The sequence below is a fragment of the Lissotriton vulgaris genome, chromosome 7 (genome assembly GCF_964263255.1).
Source record: "Lissotriton vulgaris chromosome 7, aLisVul1.2, whole genome shotgun sequence".
Taxonomy (NCBI): Eukaryota; Metazoa; Chordata; class Amphibia; order Caudata; family Salamandridae; genus Lissotriton; species Lissotriton vulgaris.
Window position 1 is genome coordinate 1,631,742,517 of NC_141695.1, and position 19,507 is coordinate 1,631,762,023.

Consider the following 19,507-nt stretch of genomic DNA (forward strand, 5'->3'; position numbering starts at 1 on the left):
ACTAAATTGTACCAGAGGCATGGAAAACTCAAGTCCTTCACCATGAAAAAAAACCATGAAAATCGGCGCTGGTTAATGCATGCGCTGTTCATGTGAAGGTGTTCCTTCGAGGCAGCTGCAGCTCTCTGGGAGTCGCAGACACAGGACCCGCTGTCTGCTCTCGGGGAGAGGCTGTCAAACACCGGAGTGCCTCCGCTCCGCAGAACATGTGGACAGGAAGGGGCGGGCTACACCCTGAGTCAACACTGCGTGCAGGTGCTGCAGGCATGACTACTGCTCGCATTGCGGAGAAGTGACTGGTGATGTCATGGCGATGGGGAATCCGGGGCTATGCCGTGTGTGTACTCGGAGCAGGGGAGAAGCATGGCACACAGCAAATAGACTGGTCAAGGGAGTACAGATAAAAAAGGAAATAAAAGAAGACGTGAAAGCAGGGGTGTACGCTCGCACGATGGAAAAACACGCAAGTGGTGCGCGCGCAGCAGCAAAAGTGAAAGTAATCACACTCCAGATGGCGCCTTGGCAACTGAAAGCTGGCGGCTGCGCGCATGCATGCGCACATGACCGCAAGAGCTAGGCAAGCAGAAGCCTGGGGTAGCACTTTTAAAAGCATACTACGAAATGTCTTGCAGCGCATGCGCTAACTCAGCGAGACCTAATTATAAGGAGTTTTCTGTGAAGGTCTTACCGTCATTTGTCCCTTCTTTTTGTTCTCCTCCATAAACTTCTTCCGTTTCTTCTTACCCCTCAGAGCCAAGTCAAACTCCTGTAGCGCTTTAGAGACTGGAGAAAAGAAGGAACATTTAATAGAATTTAGGTGTAATTGAATGAGGTGTTCAGGTATTATATCAGCTGCAACTGTGCCTCATAATCCTTAATCAAAAGCAGATGGTTTGATGATTCACTGCATGGACACATGGCTTTTATCCTCCCCAACTACCCTGTCTGATTACGTCCCCAGAACACAGTTGGGACATCTTACCCTATACCAATCTAATGCCCTCCTTGTAGTGCAGAGGATAAAAGTTTCAATGTTCATTATATTTTGTTACATGCTTCTAGGCTATACATTGTTTTAGACGAACACATAAGTTATGGAGGAGTACACAAACTTTGCGAGGGACAACCAAAACTTGTTTATCCCTGAACTTTAATCTGCAGTCACCAATTGCCAGTCAACCCATACTCTGATCGGATACCGAGTACAAACCCCTTCAGCAGAGCTAGCCTCTGCTATTGAAGGTCTCATGTTAACCTCATGCGCGCTAGCGGAATTCCGCTCCTGCGCTGAGATTTTTTAACTCGCATGTTACGTGACGACCTGGGCTTGTCATCAGCGTGCGAGGAGGCTACGCCATGACTAGCCCAGCTCGTCATCAGCGTGGAAGGGGTTAAAATGTGGAGCACCTTCAGTAGACTTGAAGGTTGTCAAGGTCAGATGTGGGTTGTGAGAGAAACCTAGGTCTAATAGAAATTATGTGACAACATTGTGTCTCTTTTCCAAGCCAAGCAGTGGCCTTATGTCCCAAAAGGCAGCAGGGGAAAAGAGGAGACGGGGTAGAAGAGGTACGAGAAAGGGCATATTGAGAGTAGAGAACTTGAAGGCAGCTAGCAATCTCTTCTAGGCAAATAACTTGCAGTGAGCAGGGCAGCTGAGGAGAAAGAAGAGGTTTGGATGCTCCAGTGTAGTATAACCTCACTGCATCCTTTGTCAACTCAGAGCTGGAGGTGAGGAATATGCTGTGCTACCAGTAAACCACAAGTGATGCTTGGACGAAGTGGGAATGATTATGTACGAGGCTTTGCTGGAAGATGCCTCAAATGGAGAAGTCTTTGATACTGCAGAGGCCCATCTTTGCCAAGCTTGTTCGCTGTAGCTCCAAAAATAAGGTGCCAGTAATAGATGATAATGAGATTTATAGGACATATCTAGCGAATACCGAGAAACCTGAGTACCCCAGTGAGAAAACATAACCCCACAGAGTTAACTAGATCACCCTGTCTCTTCCAACCTGGTGATATGGTTTAGGCTGCCAATGATAAGTATGGCTCAGATGATGCCATTCTGTTCCATCTCCAAAATGGATTTAAATGCTATAGCTTCATGACAATTATTATGTTGCTTATTTTATAAAGGTTAATACCCACAATTCATTTATTATACAATAGTTTCAGCCTTCTGTCATTTCTATGCAGCACTTAGACAGTTTCATGCAAGGATAATCTAAAATGAGAGCTCCCTTCAACTACATCCGACAGACCACTTAAGTCTGAGTGTATTTCAGCGCACACACCATGCCTCTCTATAACGACCTACTCGATGGCTTACAATTAATGTGTAATCCATACAACTCTAAGTGATCTCCTCCCACTCCTTCCACAACCCACAGAGCTCATACTTTTATCTTTCTTCCGCTCTTCCTTTGTCTGGAACCAGCTCCTATCAGGACGAGGAGCAGCTTCATCGGTATCTGCTCCAGGTTGTAGCTTTCTTTGTGCAACAGAAATCTGTGGGGTAACCAGAAGAAATAGTCAGTTCCAGATGCGGTCAAATGACAGACTACCTCTGCCTGAAAATCCTTGCATCATTACTCAAAAGCAGATACTAAAATCAAGCCTCAACAGTTACTCTCAACGTTCCTTTGCCTTATCCTTGTTTTTCATGTTCTCATTTGAAATCCCTCAATTTATCTTTCCCCATAGTCAACCCTGCTCTTGTATAATACTTTGGTGCTCATACAACACACTCCATTTCTTTTTCTACATTCTGGCAAAATTGGCCACCTCCTTTCAATGAAATATGTTATTTCTTTAGTCTTCTGATTTAACTGGCCCCATACCAAAATCTTTGGTTTCATAGTCTTGGGATTCTCTACAACAGTTCAGTTAGTGTTTTGTTTTGAATACTTTATTTGTTCTGTTTACAGTGAATTATTTATTGTTAGCAAGTTTTGGATTTTGTGAATAACTCCCATGTCTTAAGCGGGTGATGCAAGAGTAAAGCATATGCCGGACGTGGGGAGATGTGTTGGTTTTCGATGAAAAGCATGGATATCGGCATGTGCTGGGGAGATCCTATTTAACATGTTTCAGTGTGTGTGTATTGGTGCATGTAAGGATCTATTGACGAGCTGCTTTGCAGGTACTAAGCAGAGATCTGTATGTGGAGATGACGCTAAGAACAAGCATTGGCTGTGCTGGTGTTACAGATAAGCCAGCCTCCTCACCTGAGTCTCAGATTTCTGCATCTCCCGCTCCTCTTTCTCCAGCTGCATAACAGCATATATGTCCTTCTCCAACTTCTCAATCTTTTCTCTAAATTTTGAGATCACATCTGCATGGAAAATAAAGAAACAGATGATCAAGCTCTATCCTCAGGAAGAAGTGACTCACTATTTTGATTCCATTCTACAAAATTGCTATGGTGCAAAAAGCCCAGAAGGGATTAAGAAGTAACTGCAGCACTTCTACTCGCTCCCTTTTTTAACAATGACTCAAGATATCCTTTGGTCGATGGACAAGGCAAGAGCATGAACCATAACAGTCAAGTGTGATAAGTTGGCACGGGTAGGTAAGGCTCTACCAAGCACACATCTTCACCAGCAGCACCGTATATGCTGCTGTTGTTGTATATTTTATTTTGAAATACTTGTCACAAAGATTCGCTAAAAATGACCATGCAACATGTACCATACAACTTTTCATCAGGAGACATGCAGACACTCTGGCAAGTATCAATGTCAATGCCATGGTATGTTGTTAGTGCTGCCCCCTTAGAAAAAAACATCTGTTTACATACATAGGGCCTACTGGTCGCCAAAAAACCTGACAAGGATGAACAGGTGGGTGGATCAAATGTTGTCCCAAATGTGGGGAGGAAGAAGCAGACGATCTCCATATGTTTTTCCGCTGTCCCAGCATTCAGGTATTCTGGCATGATGTAAGCTTGGTTCTCACGACAACTTTGGGCACAAATCTGGAGGCAAGCATGTCCTTATTTATTTTTGGGGTACTGAATGAGGAGGAGGAGGTAAGGGTCAGCATGGGAAGGAAACAGAAACGTCTACTATTTATGTTGATACTGGTAGCCCGGCGTGAGATTTGTATTAAGTGGATAACACCACTTCTCCCGTCCAAGAGTGAATGGTTGGATTCAATACGAAGGGTGCGAAAGATGGATAAGAACAGGGATGGAATTAAGAGGCTTGACTTTTGGGAAATATCGGCTCTGGTATTTTAGTTTAGTTAACTTTCACAGGTGGTTTAAGATATTTAATTTGTGTATGACCGGTCTCAAATTGTCCAATGATTAAGCAATTCTGCAATAACTCCCGGATCCATGAAATGGGATTGGAGCCCCAGGTGTCCCCCTCTCAAATCCATACCAGCTTAGATTCCAAGGGACAGGAAGTAGGAGTAACTATGTTTCGCCTAGTAATAGCTTTAATGGGAAACGCAAAAACCTTCCTTTTCTTCCTAGTAGATTACTGCACAAATGGGGACCAAAAACATGTACCGCCCAACACTCACAGCGCAATGGAAATGTCCCAGCTTTAAATACAGATCTAAAAACAAGCATTTACAATGCAATGGTCTCGGCAATATTATAGGTAGAGCTATTGGCATTGCTCATTCTTTTTTTTGTATCCCTAAATAAATGGCATTGTCATATATATTGGCAATAGCTTAATTGCTTGCATATGCGAGACCTATTGCATTAGCAGAGAGAGTGAGGTAGTGAGATAGTGAGGTAGTGAGATAGAGAGAGTGAGGTAGTGAAATAGAGAGAGAGTGAGGTAGTGAAATAGAGAGTGAGGTAGATAGAGAGTGAGGTAGTGAGAGACCAAGAGAGTAAGGTAGTGAAAGAGTGAGGTAGTGAAAGAGTGAGGTAGTGAGGGAGAGGGATGTTATGAGGTAGTGAGATAGAAACAGAGAGTGAGGTTGTGATGTAGTGAGATAGAGAGCGTGAGGTAGTGAAAGAGAGTGAAAGTGAGTTAGTGAGATAGAAAGAGAGAGAGTGAGGTAGTGAGATAGAGCGAGAGTGAGGTAGTGAGTTATAGAGAGAGAGTGAAGTTGTGAGGTAGTGAGAGAGTGATTGTGTGCTTTGCAAAAAATGTCTTAAAAGAAATCCACCATCATTCGCACGCAAAAGGAGCAGAAAAAGATTTTTTTGTTAATAAAAAAAATGGTAGTCACAAATAGAAATCCACAGACTGCTCAGCGAGTAGAATAGCTTTTATGTGCAAAGCTTCTCTTTTTATAGCTTTTTTCCTCGCTGTGCTGCTGGTTTGCTTGGGCGTCGTCTGGCTGCTCCGCCTGACGGAATTGTCAGGTTATCTTTTATTCACGGGAGGATGAAGGGGAGAAAACACACTGGGCTGTTTAAATCAAGCCAGGCAGGGGGTCGGGCCTGCCTTTCTCACAGGCAGCGGAAATGCCAGGAATTAGAGACATCAAAAACATGCAACAGATGGAATGAGAAAGTAAAAGAGGGAAAACAGTGGAAAATGGAGAAAAAAAAAAAAAAGAACGTGCACAAGTGAGATATTAAGGCACAAGTGTATGGGGGTGAATAAAAAAAGCATGAAGTTGAATCGAGACTATGTAGTCTGCCTTCTTCGTATTCGGCCCCTCTGATATTCGTAGCTCTGGCGTATGGGAAAAGGCTTCGTAACTAATGCATAGATGAGAGAAGGAGCAAGGAAGGCATATGAGGAAGAGAGGTGGGAGGTAGAGAGGAGAGACTAAGAGAAATATGAGCTAGAAAAGTGAGAGGTAAAGGGGAGAGAGGCAGCGGTGCAGAGGGCATGGGCAGTAAATAGTAGAATTGCAGAGGGCTTTTATGATAAAAAAAGGCTTGACATGGAAATTTGAAATGAGCAGCATATATGAAGTCAGATCAGAAACATTTCAGGATGAGTGATAACAGGTGGGATTAGGAGATGGGATTCGAATTAAATAGCTGAAAAGTGGCTACAAAGTAGAGAGAATTGCCGATAGCAACATAGCAAGAAGAAAGAGACCCAATAAAGGAAAAAAAGAGACTGTGACGAGAGGAGTGACATTTAATGGAGTACATATAGATAACAGTGAAAGAGCTCATAGGGGGTCAAGGAATAGTGGAGTGGAAAGGCAGAGATACAGAACACTGGACTGGCATTAAGAGAAAGCGCAGTGAAATAACAATGAAAGAGTAAATACAAGAGAAAAAGAGAGATTAGAGGTGTGCCAATGGGAAGGGAATCTACTCAAGTATCCGTAAAATACCAGTGGCATGACAAACAACAGTAAGAAAGACAAGTGGTTTGGAACAGAGAGAAAGAGCAGCCTAGAACGTCAAAAAATATAAACGCAACAGCAGGCTAGAGGGAGAGAATAGAGAGTGCTTGAAAACACCATAGAAATGACATTGAGATTAAAAGGTACATAAAAACATTAAAGAGATGAGATCAAAGGGAATGAAAGCATAGAGGATAAACTGAAAGAGGTCAGAGTAGAGAGTATGTATGTGAATCATGCCAGTCCTTTCTAAAATGACCCAACCCTAACCTGCTCTCCACTTCTAATCCCTCCGTGCCTAGTAAATTAACCAATCTAGTAGATGACTTTAGTGATTTGAAAATCACGTGTGCTACCATGGATACTGTTATGTGAATCACCACAGTAAAAATGGTACCTTCTATTTTAAACTTCAAATACATACATTGATACATTTTTTACATATTGGTATGTGGCATTTATTCTTGTTTCTAATTATAGATCTTAGACTCCTAACTGTCCATTAACAAAATATGTACATTTTAGTATGATCACGCCAAAATAATTCACATTAAATTAACATGCGTTTCCGCACTATTATTTGATTATTGTGTGGTGGGCGGAATTGCAGTTTATTCTCTTTCTTGAGCAGTTGTCTGTGTTTTATCAGTGGCATCCTTGAAGGGTAATTCTTTTTACTGTGATGCTTCTTAGCAACATCTTTTAATGGCATTTAGGAAATGTCCACCTCGTATCTATTGTTAAAACTCCTGCATAGAATATATTGTATATTAATAACAAGCGTTTTTTTTTCTGTTTAAAGTAGAAATAGCACGTTAGTTTCATATGTGGCGATTTCTACTCAGTTCACCGTTCTCATTCATTCTCATCAACTAATGCTTAACATGTGGCGGACTCAAGCCCTCATTTTTGAGTAAAATATATTATTTTTTATCATCAGACTTGGTGCCCAGAGCAAAAAAAAACAAAAAAAAAATGAAAAGCAGAAACGAGAGGATGAAGGGAAAGAGAGAAAGCAAGGATGGAAAATAATCTTCAAGAGTGTGAGAGCGATGCGAAATGCAGGGTGGCGGAAAGAAGGGTGCACGAGATTCAACAGTAGTGAAATTTAGCAGCGGGTTCCTCAGAAAAATGTTGGGCCTCTGCACTTATAATTTATTTAGTACAAGCTAATCACCTAATAGAATCATCCATTTTATTTAGGTATTGATATCTCATTATAAGCTACAGGTCACTGATTGGATTCATGCAGCCTTTTCAATCCACCTGACTCTGTTAAATGATTTTCATTGCTCTGAGTAAAATAGGCCCCTTATTTATGCAACTCTAAACAGTTTGTTGTGGCACGAGACAAATCGACAATGTCATTATATTATGTAGGTAATTCCTATACATGTTGAAAATTCCTACAATGCCTCAACATGTTTATTTCACACTTAAAGTGAATAAAAAACGAAACGAAATAAAACAATTAGGTAACTGATGGTTTTACTATGAGGAATCTCGTGAAGCCAGGTTTTAGCTGTCGTCCCTCCACTCACAAGAGTCTGGTACCATGGTGACCTCGTAAAATCCACAATACTTGTTAATACAAGACCATTTAATCAACGAGAGTAGAGAAAGGCTTCACGGCCAAAGGAGCCCTCATAATTAGAAATGTGCATTTGCCCTCATTTGCTGAGGCTAGAAAAGCTTTTTCGGTCTGCTCAGTGTTGTGTCAAAAGCTAGACCTGCGCACACCTCCCTACAGCTCTGAATGGCTTGGGTTAATAAATGGATCTAAACTACGGCCTACTGTTTACTACTGGATTATGTGAGTTTAACTGCCCCTTCTACATTATTTGGGATGTGCTAGATTCCGGGCCAATATGCTGGAGCGAAACTGGCACCAGATTCATGGGATGTGCAACTTTCCTTTTAAACACTTTGGTGTAAGATCTCGGCGCTCACAAAGCGCACGCTAATTATTTTCCCTCCAAATGGATGTTGATTTATATTGATTTAATGAGACTAGACACCATCAGATCAGTGCTCTCAGCATTAATGTGCAAACAAATATGTAAATAGCCAAGTCATGCATTGTTTAGACTTTTCCCTTTTTTACATTTGTCCTCATATTGCCTAGATATGAAACAAGCCATACTTTTAGACGCTATTAAATCTGTCCCGGAAAACTCCGGTGGCCTAACTGCCGCCCTTTGCTCACACAGCAGCCCGTGCTCGGCTTCTTATGACTCACCCCGGCTGTCTCTTTATTCCTTCTTTGCGGTCATATGACTGGACGAACATGGCCACGCGACGTGAGGAGGAGCCGAAGAAAGAAAACAAACACTTGCATCGTCATCGCGCGCTCCGTTGACGGCCGCAGCCCCGGGTCTGCCGCGGCCGGTCCTGCAGTAATGGGCACGGCGCATGCGTAAGCCCGAAACCTTCCATTGGGCACGGCGCATGCGCAAGCAGCGGGAGGTATAGCTAGCGTCTCAGCTTCCGAGGAGGACAGCGCGTTCGCGCGCGCGTGGCCGGCGCAAATCGCCTTGCGCGCGGCCAGTGCTGTCCTCCTGGGAAGCTGAGCCGCTAACAATAAGGTCTCTGGCGAGAGCGAGCTTCGCTCGCTTCTAGCCGAGACCTAACAATACCATAAAACTATTCACAAGGTTATATGGAAACACGACTATCAATAAATATATACAAATGAATGCAAAAAAGTAACAATTCATAAAACTCACCCATATTCAGGTGACAAAGTGCGCAAAACTAGCTAAAACCATTGTATAATATCAGCTGTCACTCACCCTCTGTGCTCTTTTTCTGATACCCCACATTTGGCCTAGAAACTGTGGTCTGGCATCAGACTTCAAGATTTGCAATGCTTCCTTAGTTCTGGGTATCAAATACATTGGGCAAGCAAACATTACATGGGCTAGGGATTCAAGGGGGGGGGGGGGCAACATCGTGTTGGCACTAAATCACTATTCCATTTTCCTGAAAAGTTGTGCAAAGGCAAGGTACCAAACCTGAACTGGGTGGACAGTTTCCTATTATTCGGTTTTTCTATGAAGTCTAGTTAACCCTCCAAGGACCGGTCTAATTTGTGGGCCATAAAATCTAGGCTTCCCTCTGGATATGCACATTGTCAGTCAGTCAGTCAAAATACTTTTATTCGATTTTTGGTAAAATCATAAAAAGACATACAATTCATACACGTTAAAATGCAATGATACATTTACAAAGATAACTTCAAATACATAGGTTTTTAGAAATAGTAAAATACATTTTCAAGAGTTTTTAGAGATACATTCATAAAAACAATTAATAAGGGGATTTGTGCAAAAGAGCAAAACGCCAGGCAAAATGTCAATGTGGGCCGCGGGAAGTAAGCAATCATTAAATGCTGGCTAATGTATCGTGGCTGGATTTAATGCGTGATGCTGCTGCCAAATAATTTCCCATGCAGAACATAGTGCGAATGTTCGTCATGGACAGAAGATAAAGATGTGCCGGTTTGACTTGTGTGAAACCAGCCTCCCTCAGAATTGGTAACAAATATTTATTACGGGGAACTGAAAATAATGAACAAAACGAAGTGCATAGTGTCCTGGGTTGAAAAATTATCACAGGAACAAGGAGAGGCTGACTCGGGTCTAGCCCAAGACTGATAATTACCCAAATAATAATGGATCAAATTAAATCTAAATTTGGTCAAAAGAAGACTGTGAAAAGGTCTGGTGACAATGCTGAGGTAGGGTTCCATGGAAATGGAATTAGTTATTATATAATGAGACCTCACCGAGGGCTTCTGTAATTCTTTTTCCTCGCGGGCTAATCTTGCCAAAGTCAAAAACTGCCTCTAGACTAAAGTTACGTCCATGTTACTAATGCGTGAGGGGAATTCAAAAAGTTCCGGTCTCCCTACTCGGTCGAAGGACTTCCTCAAGTAATCCAGCCAGGGGATCTTTTTATAATGATCTAAGGACATGACATCCTCCATAACTGAGTGGTTCAGAGTTAACTCCTTGTTGAGCCATGTCCTTAGCCAAAAGATCAACGGGGCCAAGTTAAGCCTATCTGAGATGTAGTCCAAGCCCACCTCTGCTTGGATAGAATATGTTGGGGTGGATGTAGGAACTGGCAATAGGAAGCGTAGAAACCGATTTTCTGCCCTTTGAATGGGTTCCATACATAGCAATAGGGATACATTTGGTGCTATAAACCTTCAAAAGGGCCTCCATTGGCCTAGCCCCCGATCTTTTTTAAAAGGCCATAAGGGCCGCCGCTGACCTGGCCACTGATAGGCTTTTTGCCCTAACCTGAGGGCCCCACGATCCCCTCTCATCGAAGAGCACCCCCAGGTAGGGGAAAGTTGCCGTTCTAGAGACCACTTGACCCTTACACCTAAAGGTTTTTGGCTTCCCTTTGCGCTTATGGGCTCCAACCACCATTGTGTGGGATTTGCCTGCATTGACCTTCATGTCCAAGTCGTCCATGAAGGCACCAAACGAATATGCTACTTACCAGTATGCATCTGTTCTTGGCATGTAGGGCTGCTCACATTCATATCTGTGCATAGATCGCCGCCTAGTGTTGGGTCCGGATGATTGCACATTGTTGTCCTGGAAGAGTCTTCGAAGTATCACGAGATAGGTGGCTCCTCCCCTGGACTACAGTGCGCATGGGCATCGACTCCATCCCCAGATTGTTTTTAGCCATTGTGGCCAAGATGGAGTGAAACTCAGTGAATGATGACCATGCTATGAGTATATGTGAATACTGCAGCTGCTACAGGCGCCGGGGAGGAGGGCGGGCGATATGAATGTCAGCAGCCCTACATACCAAGAACAGATGCATACTGGTAAGTAGCATATTCGGTTCGAGGCATGTGGGCTGCTGAATTCATATCTGTGCATAGAATACATAGCAGTCCCTCCATTAGCGGCGGCCGCCCGTGCCAGCTGCAGCAGTTTGGAAAAGTGTTTTGAGAACAGCCTGCCCTACAGCTGCCTGCTGTTTGGAGTGCACATCAACACAGTAATGATTAGTAAATGTGTGTGTGGTAGACCATGTGGCTGCTCTACATATGTCTTCCAAAGGAATGTTTCCAAGGAATGCCATAGAGGCCCCCAACTTTCTGGTGGAGTGGGCTCTTGGCGCAATGGTAAGAGTGCGTTTTGCTTTTAGATAGCAGATCTGAATACATTTAACGATCCACCTAGCAATACCAGCCTTGGAAATAGGGTTACCTTTGTGGTGTGGTGCAAAGGCGACAAAGAGTTGCTTAGTTTTCCTAAAATCCTTGGTCCTATCGATGTAATACATTAGGGCCCTTTGTACGTCAAGGGTATGGAGCATCCGCTCCGCCAATGACTCGGGATTTTGAAAGAAAACAGGTAATTCAATAGTCTGGTTGATATGAAATTGAGACACAACTTTGGGAAGAAATTTAGGGTTAGTGCGAAGCAATACCCTGTTGGAATGAATTTGAATAAATGGCTCTTGGATAGTTAGGGCTTGTAATTCACTAACCCTCCGTAGCGATGTAATTGCTATTAGGAAAGCCACTTTCCACGTCAAGAACTGAATCTCGCAGGAATGCAGTGGTTCAAAGGGAGGACCCATCAGCCTGGTAAGGACCACATTGAGGTTTCACTCCGGAGCTGGTGGAGTCTGTGGAGAAATGACTAGTTTGAGCCCTTCCAGAAAAGCCTTAATGGCAGGCACCCTGAAGAGGGAGAGGTGCTGCCTATTCAGTAGATAAGCGGCCATTGCAGACAGATGAATGCGAATGGAAGCATAGGCCAGATTACACTTGTACAGATGGAAAAGGTAACAGATGATGTTCTGAATAGAAGCATCCAGCGGGTTAATGTTGTGGTTTGCACAATAGATGACAAACCGCCTCCATTTTGCCGCATAGCATGCTCTGGTGGTGGACTTTCTCGCCTCCCGAATGATGTCCATACAGTTGGAAGGTAAGTGCAGGTAGCCAAACTCTAGGACTTCAGGAGCCAGATCGCCAGGTTGAGCTGTTGTGGATCTGTATGCTGAATGTCGCCATGGCTCTGCGTCAGAAGGCTGGGTGTGAGATGTAGCCTCTGATGCGGTACCACGGACAGTTCTAGAAACGTGGTGTACCATGGTTGGCGAGCCCACGTTGGAGCAACCAGGATGAGAGTCATCGAGTGCTGCCTGAGCTTGCGTGCCACCAGCGGTATCAGAGGTGCTGGGGGAAAAGCGTATGCAAATTTGCCTGACCAGTTTATCCATATCGCATTGCCCTGCGACTGTGGGTGTGGGAACCTGGCGGCGAAGCTTTGGCATTTTGCGTTCTCCCTTGTGGCGAAGAGGTCGATCTCTGGATGACTCCACCTTCGGAAGTACGGTTGGAGAACTGATGAATGTATCTCCCACTTGTGCATTTGGTGGCTGTGCCTGCTGAGCAGGTCCGCCATCTGATTGTCCTTGCCCGGGAGGTGTTCCGCCATGAGGAAGATGTTCCTCTGAATGGCCCACTTCCACATGCTCTGAGCCAGATGAGACAGCTGCGGAGAGTGTGTTCCTCCCTGCTTTTGAATGTAGTACATGGCTGTCATGTTGTCCGTCCTGATTTTAGTGCCATGAAGATCGCCATCAGTTCCAGAACATTGATGTGCATCTTCCTTTGCTGTTGCGTCCATAGTCCCTGCACAGTGTATTGGAGTACATGCGCTCCCCATCCCTGGAGAGAAGCGTCCGTTGTCAGGATGATCTGCGGCACAGGCTCCTGGAACGGTCGGCCCTTGCAAAGGTTTCGTGGATTCCAAAAAATGCAGAGAGTTGTATGCCCGACCGCTCACCAACACTAGGTCTTTCAACTGGCCGTGAGCCTGAGTCCACTGACGTGCTAAGCACTCCTGAAGCGGACGCATATGTAGTCTTGCGTGCGGGACAATGGAGATGCAGTAGGCCATCATGCCTATCAACTGCATGAACACTCTTGCTGGAAGCGAGTGTCGAGGTCTGAATTTTTGAATCAGCGATTGAATGCTGCTGACTCTCACTGAATTCGGCTGGGCTATGGCCGCCAGAGTGTCTATGGTCGCACCCAGATACTGCCGTATGTGGGCGGGCTGGAGGTGGGACTTTGGGTAAATCAGTGAGAATCCCAGATCGTGCAGGAGGTGGATGGTGTGGGACACGTGGGCGGCACACTGCTGGGCTGACTTTGCTTGGATGAGCCAGTCGTCCAGATAGGGGTAGACGTGGATGTTTTGTCTCCTTAGATGTGCCGCCACCCTCGCCAGGCACTTTGTGAACACCCTGGGTGCTGTGGTGACACCGAAAGGCAAAACCCTGAATTGGTAGTGCCGGCTTTGGATGGTGAACCTGAGGTATTTTCTGTGTGAAGGGTGTAGTGGAATGTGAAAGTACGCATCCTTCAGGTCTAAAGTGGCTAGAAAGTCCCCCTGCCGGAGCAGCGGGAGCACTTGCTGCAGGGTCAGCATATGGAAGTGCTCCAACAGGATGTAGAAGTTGAGGGGCCTGAGATCTAGGATGGGCCTGAGGGACCCATCCTTCTTCGGAATCAGGAAGCACAGGGAGTAAACGCCTGTGCCTCTTTCCTGCATAGGCACGAGCTCTAGTGTCCCTTTTTGCAGCATGACGTTGACCTCCTGCTGCAATAAGTGCAAGTGCTCGTCCGACATAGGACGGTGCCTTGGGGGTATGTTTGGTGGAGTGGATGTTAACTCCAGACAATAACCGAATTGTATAAGCTTTCTGACCCACCTGTCCGTGGTGATGGACTTCCACACGGGCAGGAACAGCTGGAGTCTCCCCCCGACCGGTGTTGTGTGGTCGGGGGGCAGTGACAAGGCGTCACTGTTTGCTGGCGGTAGAGGACCTGGAACTGTTGTTGCCACGACCTCTGCCTTTGGCGCTGTTGCCGCGATATCCACCTCGACTCTTGTTGGCATAAGTAGTCTGGGTGTTGCCCTTGTAGAATTGCGCGGACTGTGAAAGCTGACCCCTTGAGGTGCCTCTAGTATTGGAGCGACGAAAGGACCCACCCCGAAACTGCTGGGACTGCAAGGCACCCATGGATTTTGCAGTGTAAGTGTCCTTCTTCATTTTCTCTAGGGTGGTGTCAACCTCTGGGCCAAACAGGTGATCTGGGTTGACCGTTTGGTTCAAGATGGTGGTTTGGATGTCTGGCTTGAAACCAGAGATTCTCAGCCAGGCATGTCTCCGAAGCATAACACTGGTGTTAATAGCTCGCGCAGCGGTGTCAGCTGCGTCCAGAGCGCACTTAATGGAAGCGTTGGAGATTAGCATCTCAGCCCCTTCCTTGTATTGATCAGGCAGGTGTTGCAAAAGGGTCTCTAGTGTATCGTAGTGCGCCCTGTCATAACGCGCCAGAAGCGCCTGTGTGTTTGAGATGCGCCATATGTTGGCTGCCTGTGCTGCTACCCTCTTCCCTGAAGCCTCAAAGACCTTGGATTCTTTGTCTGGGGGAGGAGCATCACCCGTAGTCTGAGAATTGGCCCTCTTCCGGGCATTCGAGACGACAAGGGAGTCCAGAGGCAACTGTCCTTTAATGTAGGTTGGATCAGTAGGTGCCGCTTTGTATTTTTTGTCAATCCTCGGGTTGATGACTCTCGCCCTGGTAGGTTCCTTGAAGACCTCAGCAGCATGCTTTAAAACACCTTTCAGCATAGGCAGAGTTTTCACAGTCTTTTCAGATACTAAAAAGGTGTCAAAGAGGAAATCCACATCCACAGGGTCAGAATGCAGCTGGACATTGTGATTGGTAGCGGCCCGTTCAATGAGGGCATTGAAAGCAGCAGAGTCTTCAGTAGGTGAAGTCTTAGCAGAGAAGAGTTGAGGGTCTTGTCCCGAATGAGGATCCCCAGGGTCACCACCAGCTGACCAGGGCTCATTTGCATCTTCTGGGTCTGTGTAGACCGGATAGCTATATTCATCTTCCTCATCGCCCTCACCAGCGTCCACATCGGAGTAAGTGGGCGAGACTACATGGGCTTGTGGTGAAAGGGGTTCCACCAAGGCCGGAGTACCATCAGAGTCCATTTTCTTCTTGAGGGGGATTTTGTAGGACTCCAGTTGGGGTTCCGGGTTGATTTTCCTCTTCAGAAGGGAAAGCCTGCCCGTTTTGGCGTCAATGAAATGTTCTTGACGCTCCTCCTCCGAAGGTCGTCGAGGCCGTGGACCACCAACAACGCTTTCGGCGCCGAAGAGACCTTCTCGGGCGCGCCGGCCCCCGGCCTAGGAGCGAAAGCCTTCGGCGCCGTCTTAGGCGGCAAGGTAAAGAGGATCGGTGTGGACGCCTTAACCGGTTTCTCCAGAGGCTTGGCAGGCGGAGGGTCCTTAGGCTCGACCGCCGCGGCTCCGTCCCTAATGCGCTGCAGGGACTCCGCGACCTTTTTTGTGAACGCGGCAGATGGACGTGCCGGTTCAACGGAGTCCTTCAAGGACGGTTTTGGAGTTGAGTCCTTCGAGGTCACCTTCGGAGTCAACTCACGTGGCGCAGCACCCTTGGCCTTGTCGTGGTGAAGCGAGGCAGAGAGGACCTTCGGGTCATCGGGTCGCTTCTTCGTGTCGCCGAGAGATTTCTTTGGGTCGTCGACAGCCTTCTTCGGGTCGACCCGGGCCTTGCCGGCGTCGATCGTCTTTGGCGCCGACGCGCCAGTGTCGAACACCTTCACCTTAGTCTTTGGCTCGGCACCCATGACTTGGCCTTTCGGCTCGACGGCCATCTTAGGCTTCTTCGGCGCCGAGGCCTCAGGAGTCTTCGATCCGACTAATGCGATGCGCACTTTCGGTTTCGATACCTGTCCCTGCGCAGTATCTCGAGTCGAGACCGTAGATTTCACTTTCGGTTTCGTTTTGACCAGGAGTGACTCGGTAACAATGTCTGTGGCCGGGCGCGAAGGCGGGGCCGAGGAACCCATATCGAGGTCTTGGGTAAGGCCCGAAGGCGATCCCTCGACCTGGGCCTTATAGATAGGCACGGTCCCAGAGTCAGATTGAGGGAGCTCCTCGTCCGAGCTATCCTCCATGGCCCCGAGGGCCCCGTCGTCGTCTCCTACCTCCTCAACGACTTCTTCGCTTTTGAAAACCTCGGCATCAGCGTCGTAGTCTTCTTCAACATCCGACGCGGGTTTGATTCCGAAACGTCCTGGATATAGTCTTCCTCGACCTCCCCGGCATCGAAAATGTCCGTAGGCGCCGGAGCAGATTGCTGGGCCTCCAGGCGCGCAGCTCGTCGGAGCTTAAGTGTCTTCTTGGACCTGAATCTTGAACAGGCCATACACTTGGCCTCATCGTGGTCCGGCGACAGACACTTGTTGCACACCGGGTGGACGTCGATGTGCGGATACTTAGAGTTACAAACCGCACATCTTTTGAATGGACTTCGGCCCATGATGGATGGTCGATGAGTCTGGAGCGTCGACAAGGCCTTCCGCGCCGAAAGCACGCGGAAGTACAGAACTCGGCTCGGAGCCGAAGTAAAAGTTGCTAAGCCGAACGCAAGACAATACCGACGTAAGACTAAAGACCTTTTGGTCTCAAGGAAAGTTTTTCTATCGATTCCGACAAGAGGGAACCAAAGACATCCGAACCCAATGGCGGAAAAAAACAATCTGGGGATGGAGTCGATGCCCATGCGCACTGTAGTCCAGGAGAGGAGCCACCTATCTCGTGATACTTCGAAGACTCTTCCAGGACAACAATGTGCAATCATCCGGACCCAACACTAGGCGGCCATCTATGCACAGATATGAATTCAGCAGCCCACATGCCTCGAACTGCATGTAACAAGCTCTGCAGGCCATTGCCGGTGCGGGCTATGAGGACTGCGTCATCCGCGTATAGGAGAGCTGGGATCTTAGCTTCTCCTACACGCGGGACGCCTCCTCCAAATAGCTCCCCAAACCGTTAATATATATGGTGAACAGTAAGGGGGCTAATATGCAGCCCTGCCATACCCCACGCATGGACTTGAACGGGGGACTGCATCTTCCCTTCCTGGTGACCCCGACCATGGCGGACAAATCCTGGTGAAGAGAGGCCATGAAGTTAACTAAGGCCCCGTCTATCCCGATCCTCAATAGGGTGTCCCACAACTTCGACCTGTTCACCAAGTCGAAGGCCGAGGAGAGGTCCATAAACGCTAGGAATAAGGACCCCTCCTTGGCCACCGTGTACTTGGCGATCAGGAGGTGCAAGTTGGAGCACTGCTCCATTGTCCCCCTCTTCTCCCTAAACCCGTATTGGATGTTAGCCAGCCCACCACAGTTCTCCATACTTTCCCTCAGCTTGGTTAACAGGACTCTGCCTAGGATCTTAATGGCAGAGTCCAAGAGAGATATGGGCCTATAACAACCAGGATCGTCATGATGGCCCTTCTTGAAGATTGGGACGATGATGGAAGTTGCCCAGGTGGTTGGAAGGGAGTTACCAGTAGCTGCGTTGAATACATTTGTCAGGACTTCCGCCCACAGACCTGGGGAGTGTTTATAAAAATCGGCCGGCACCCCGTCGGGGCATGGCGCTTTATTCTTCGTGGTTTCGTGAATGGCTTTTTCCACCTCACCCTTATTGAAACTCAAAGGGGACGTCTTGGGGACTGCAGGCAAGCTTAAAGTGCAGTCCGCGGGCACACCATCATATACTGCGCTAAAGTGGCTAATCCATTTTTCGTCCGAAATGACACAGTCCATATCTGAATTGGTCGATTCGGAGAAAAAGGGCTGGTTTATTATAGACCAAAATTGACTACTGTCCCTCAAGACCTCCATACTTAGTAGCTTCTCCCAAGCTGTCTTCTTGATTTCCTCTCTCCTAGTTTTGAGGGCCAGCTTATATAGCTTCCTCTGGGAGGCAATTTTCTTTTTATCCCTCGGTATGTACTTGAGTGCCAGCATCAGGGATTTGTGTGCTTTGGAGCAGTTTTGAGTCAAACCAACGACGATGCTTAGAGGCTCCTGTCTCGCGCTGGCCGTAAGGTCAAGCAAGATTTGACTGCAAATTGCTTCAAAAGCCCCCGTTATTTCCTGGACCGGGGCCATAGTATTTTGACAGACCTCTAAATGTCCTTTAATTTTGAGTCAAATTTCTACATAAAAAGTATCCGACATCACACTCTACCACTTTAACCTTCTTCCCTGATCCACTGGGTGTAATGAGGACCGTAGCTCTGGTGGACGGGGCTTAGGCCCCATGTGCTGCCCCCAAGCCACTTATGCACATTGGTATGGGGAAGATGGGATGGTTAGAGCAAAGACGCCTGAAGAAAAAGTTCTAGATTTTCCTAAGCGGAGTAACATTCTTATTCTTACATTAAGCCCACTGGGGTCGGGGTCGACGATCTTACTTACGACCCACTGCGCAGGAGTGATTTCTTCTATGTCGAATTCCTCTGATTCGGATTCACTGCCAAGGATTTGTTCGAAGCTCTCCTATTCCGGTACATAGACGCACTCCTGGAAGATGTCGTCAGGGATTGTAGTCGAGGAGCGAGTAATTATTCTTCGAGCTAGACGATCCCGAATGGTCTTCTTGGAACAGAAGGAGGCACAAGCTTAACAGTCTCTGGCCTCGTGCTCCGGTGAAAGGAAGAGGTTACACACCTCATGCAGATAGGTGTGGGGAAACTTCGACCCACATTGAGGACACTTCTTGAAAGGAGTCCTTTCCATGAGCCAGATACAGAGGCCCAAGTAGGCCCGGAGGCCCTCGTTGACGATTGGAACAGAGGACTTCAAATTTGTTGAGCTGCACGTCGACTGGGATCGCGATCGAGACAATACTGTCGAAAGGGTGAAGGATTGCACATCGAAAATAGAATCGGTAACGGTTCCGAACTGGAGCGCTACAAGTACATCCGAACCTGATGGCAGAAAAAAATATGGAGCCGATGCCCATGGTCACTATGGTCCACAGGAGGAGTCACCTATCTCATGACTTCCAAAGACTTTTCCAGGACAATAACAAAGTGCAAACATCCGAGCCCAACACCAGATGGCGATCTATGCAGTGTGTAATCTGCAGCTCATATGCCTCGAACATACGTTTTAACATGCCTAGCCAAGTGAAAATCAGCTTTAAAATGTATGACCAAAGCACTCTGGTAAAGAGTACATGGGAATCCCAAATGCTGCTGCCACTACTGGATCGTCAGTGATGGGTCTCTAGTTTCTCTTGGGCGGGGTCTTCATCCAAAATGTACACACAA

The 19,507-nt window shown here is 46.8% G+C and overlaps 1 protein-coding gene across 1 annotated transcript in view; it reads right to left on the reverse strand.

Annotated features, from left to right (window-relative positions):
• DDX27 (DEAD-box helicase 27) overlaps positions 1 to 19,507 on the reverse strand; it is a 166,361-nt gene that overhangs the window by 34,816 nt on the left and 112,038 nt on the right. Inside the window, exons 15-17 of the mRNA XM_086932592.1 lie at positions 3,228 to 3,334; positions 2,400 to 2,508; positions 689 to 783 (exon numbers count right to left, since the gene is read on the reverse strand). Of these exons, the coding sequence (XP_086788718.1) occupies positions 689 to 783; positions 2,400 to 2,508; positions 3,228 to 3,334 (311 nt within the window). The remainder of the gene's footprint in view (positions 1 to 688; positions 784 to 2,399; positions 2,509 to 3,227; positions 3,335 to 19,507) is intronic.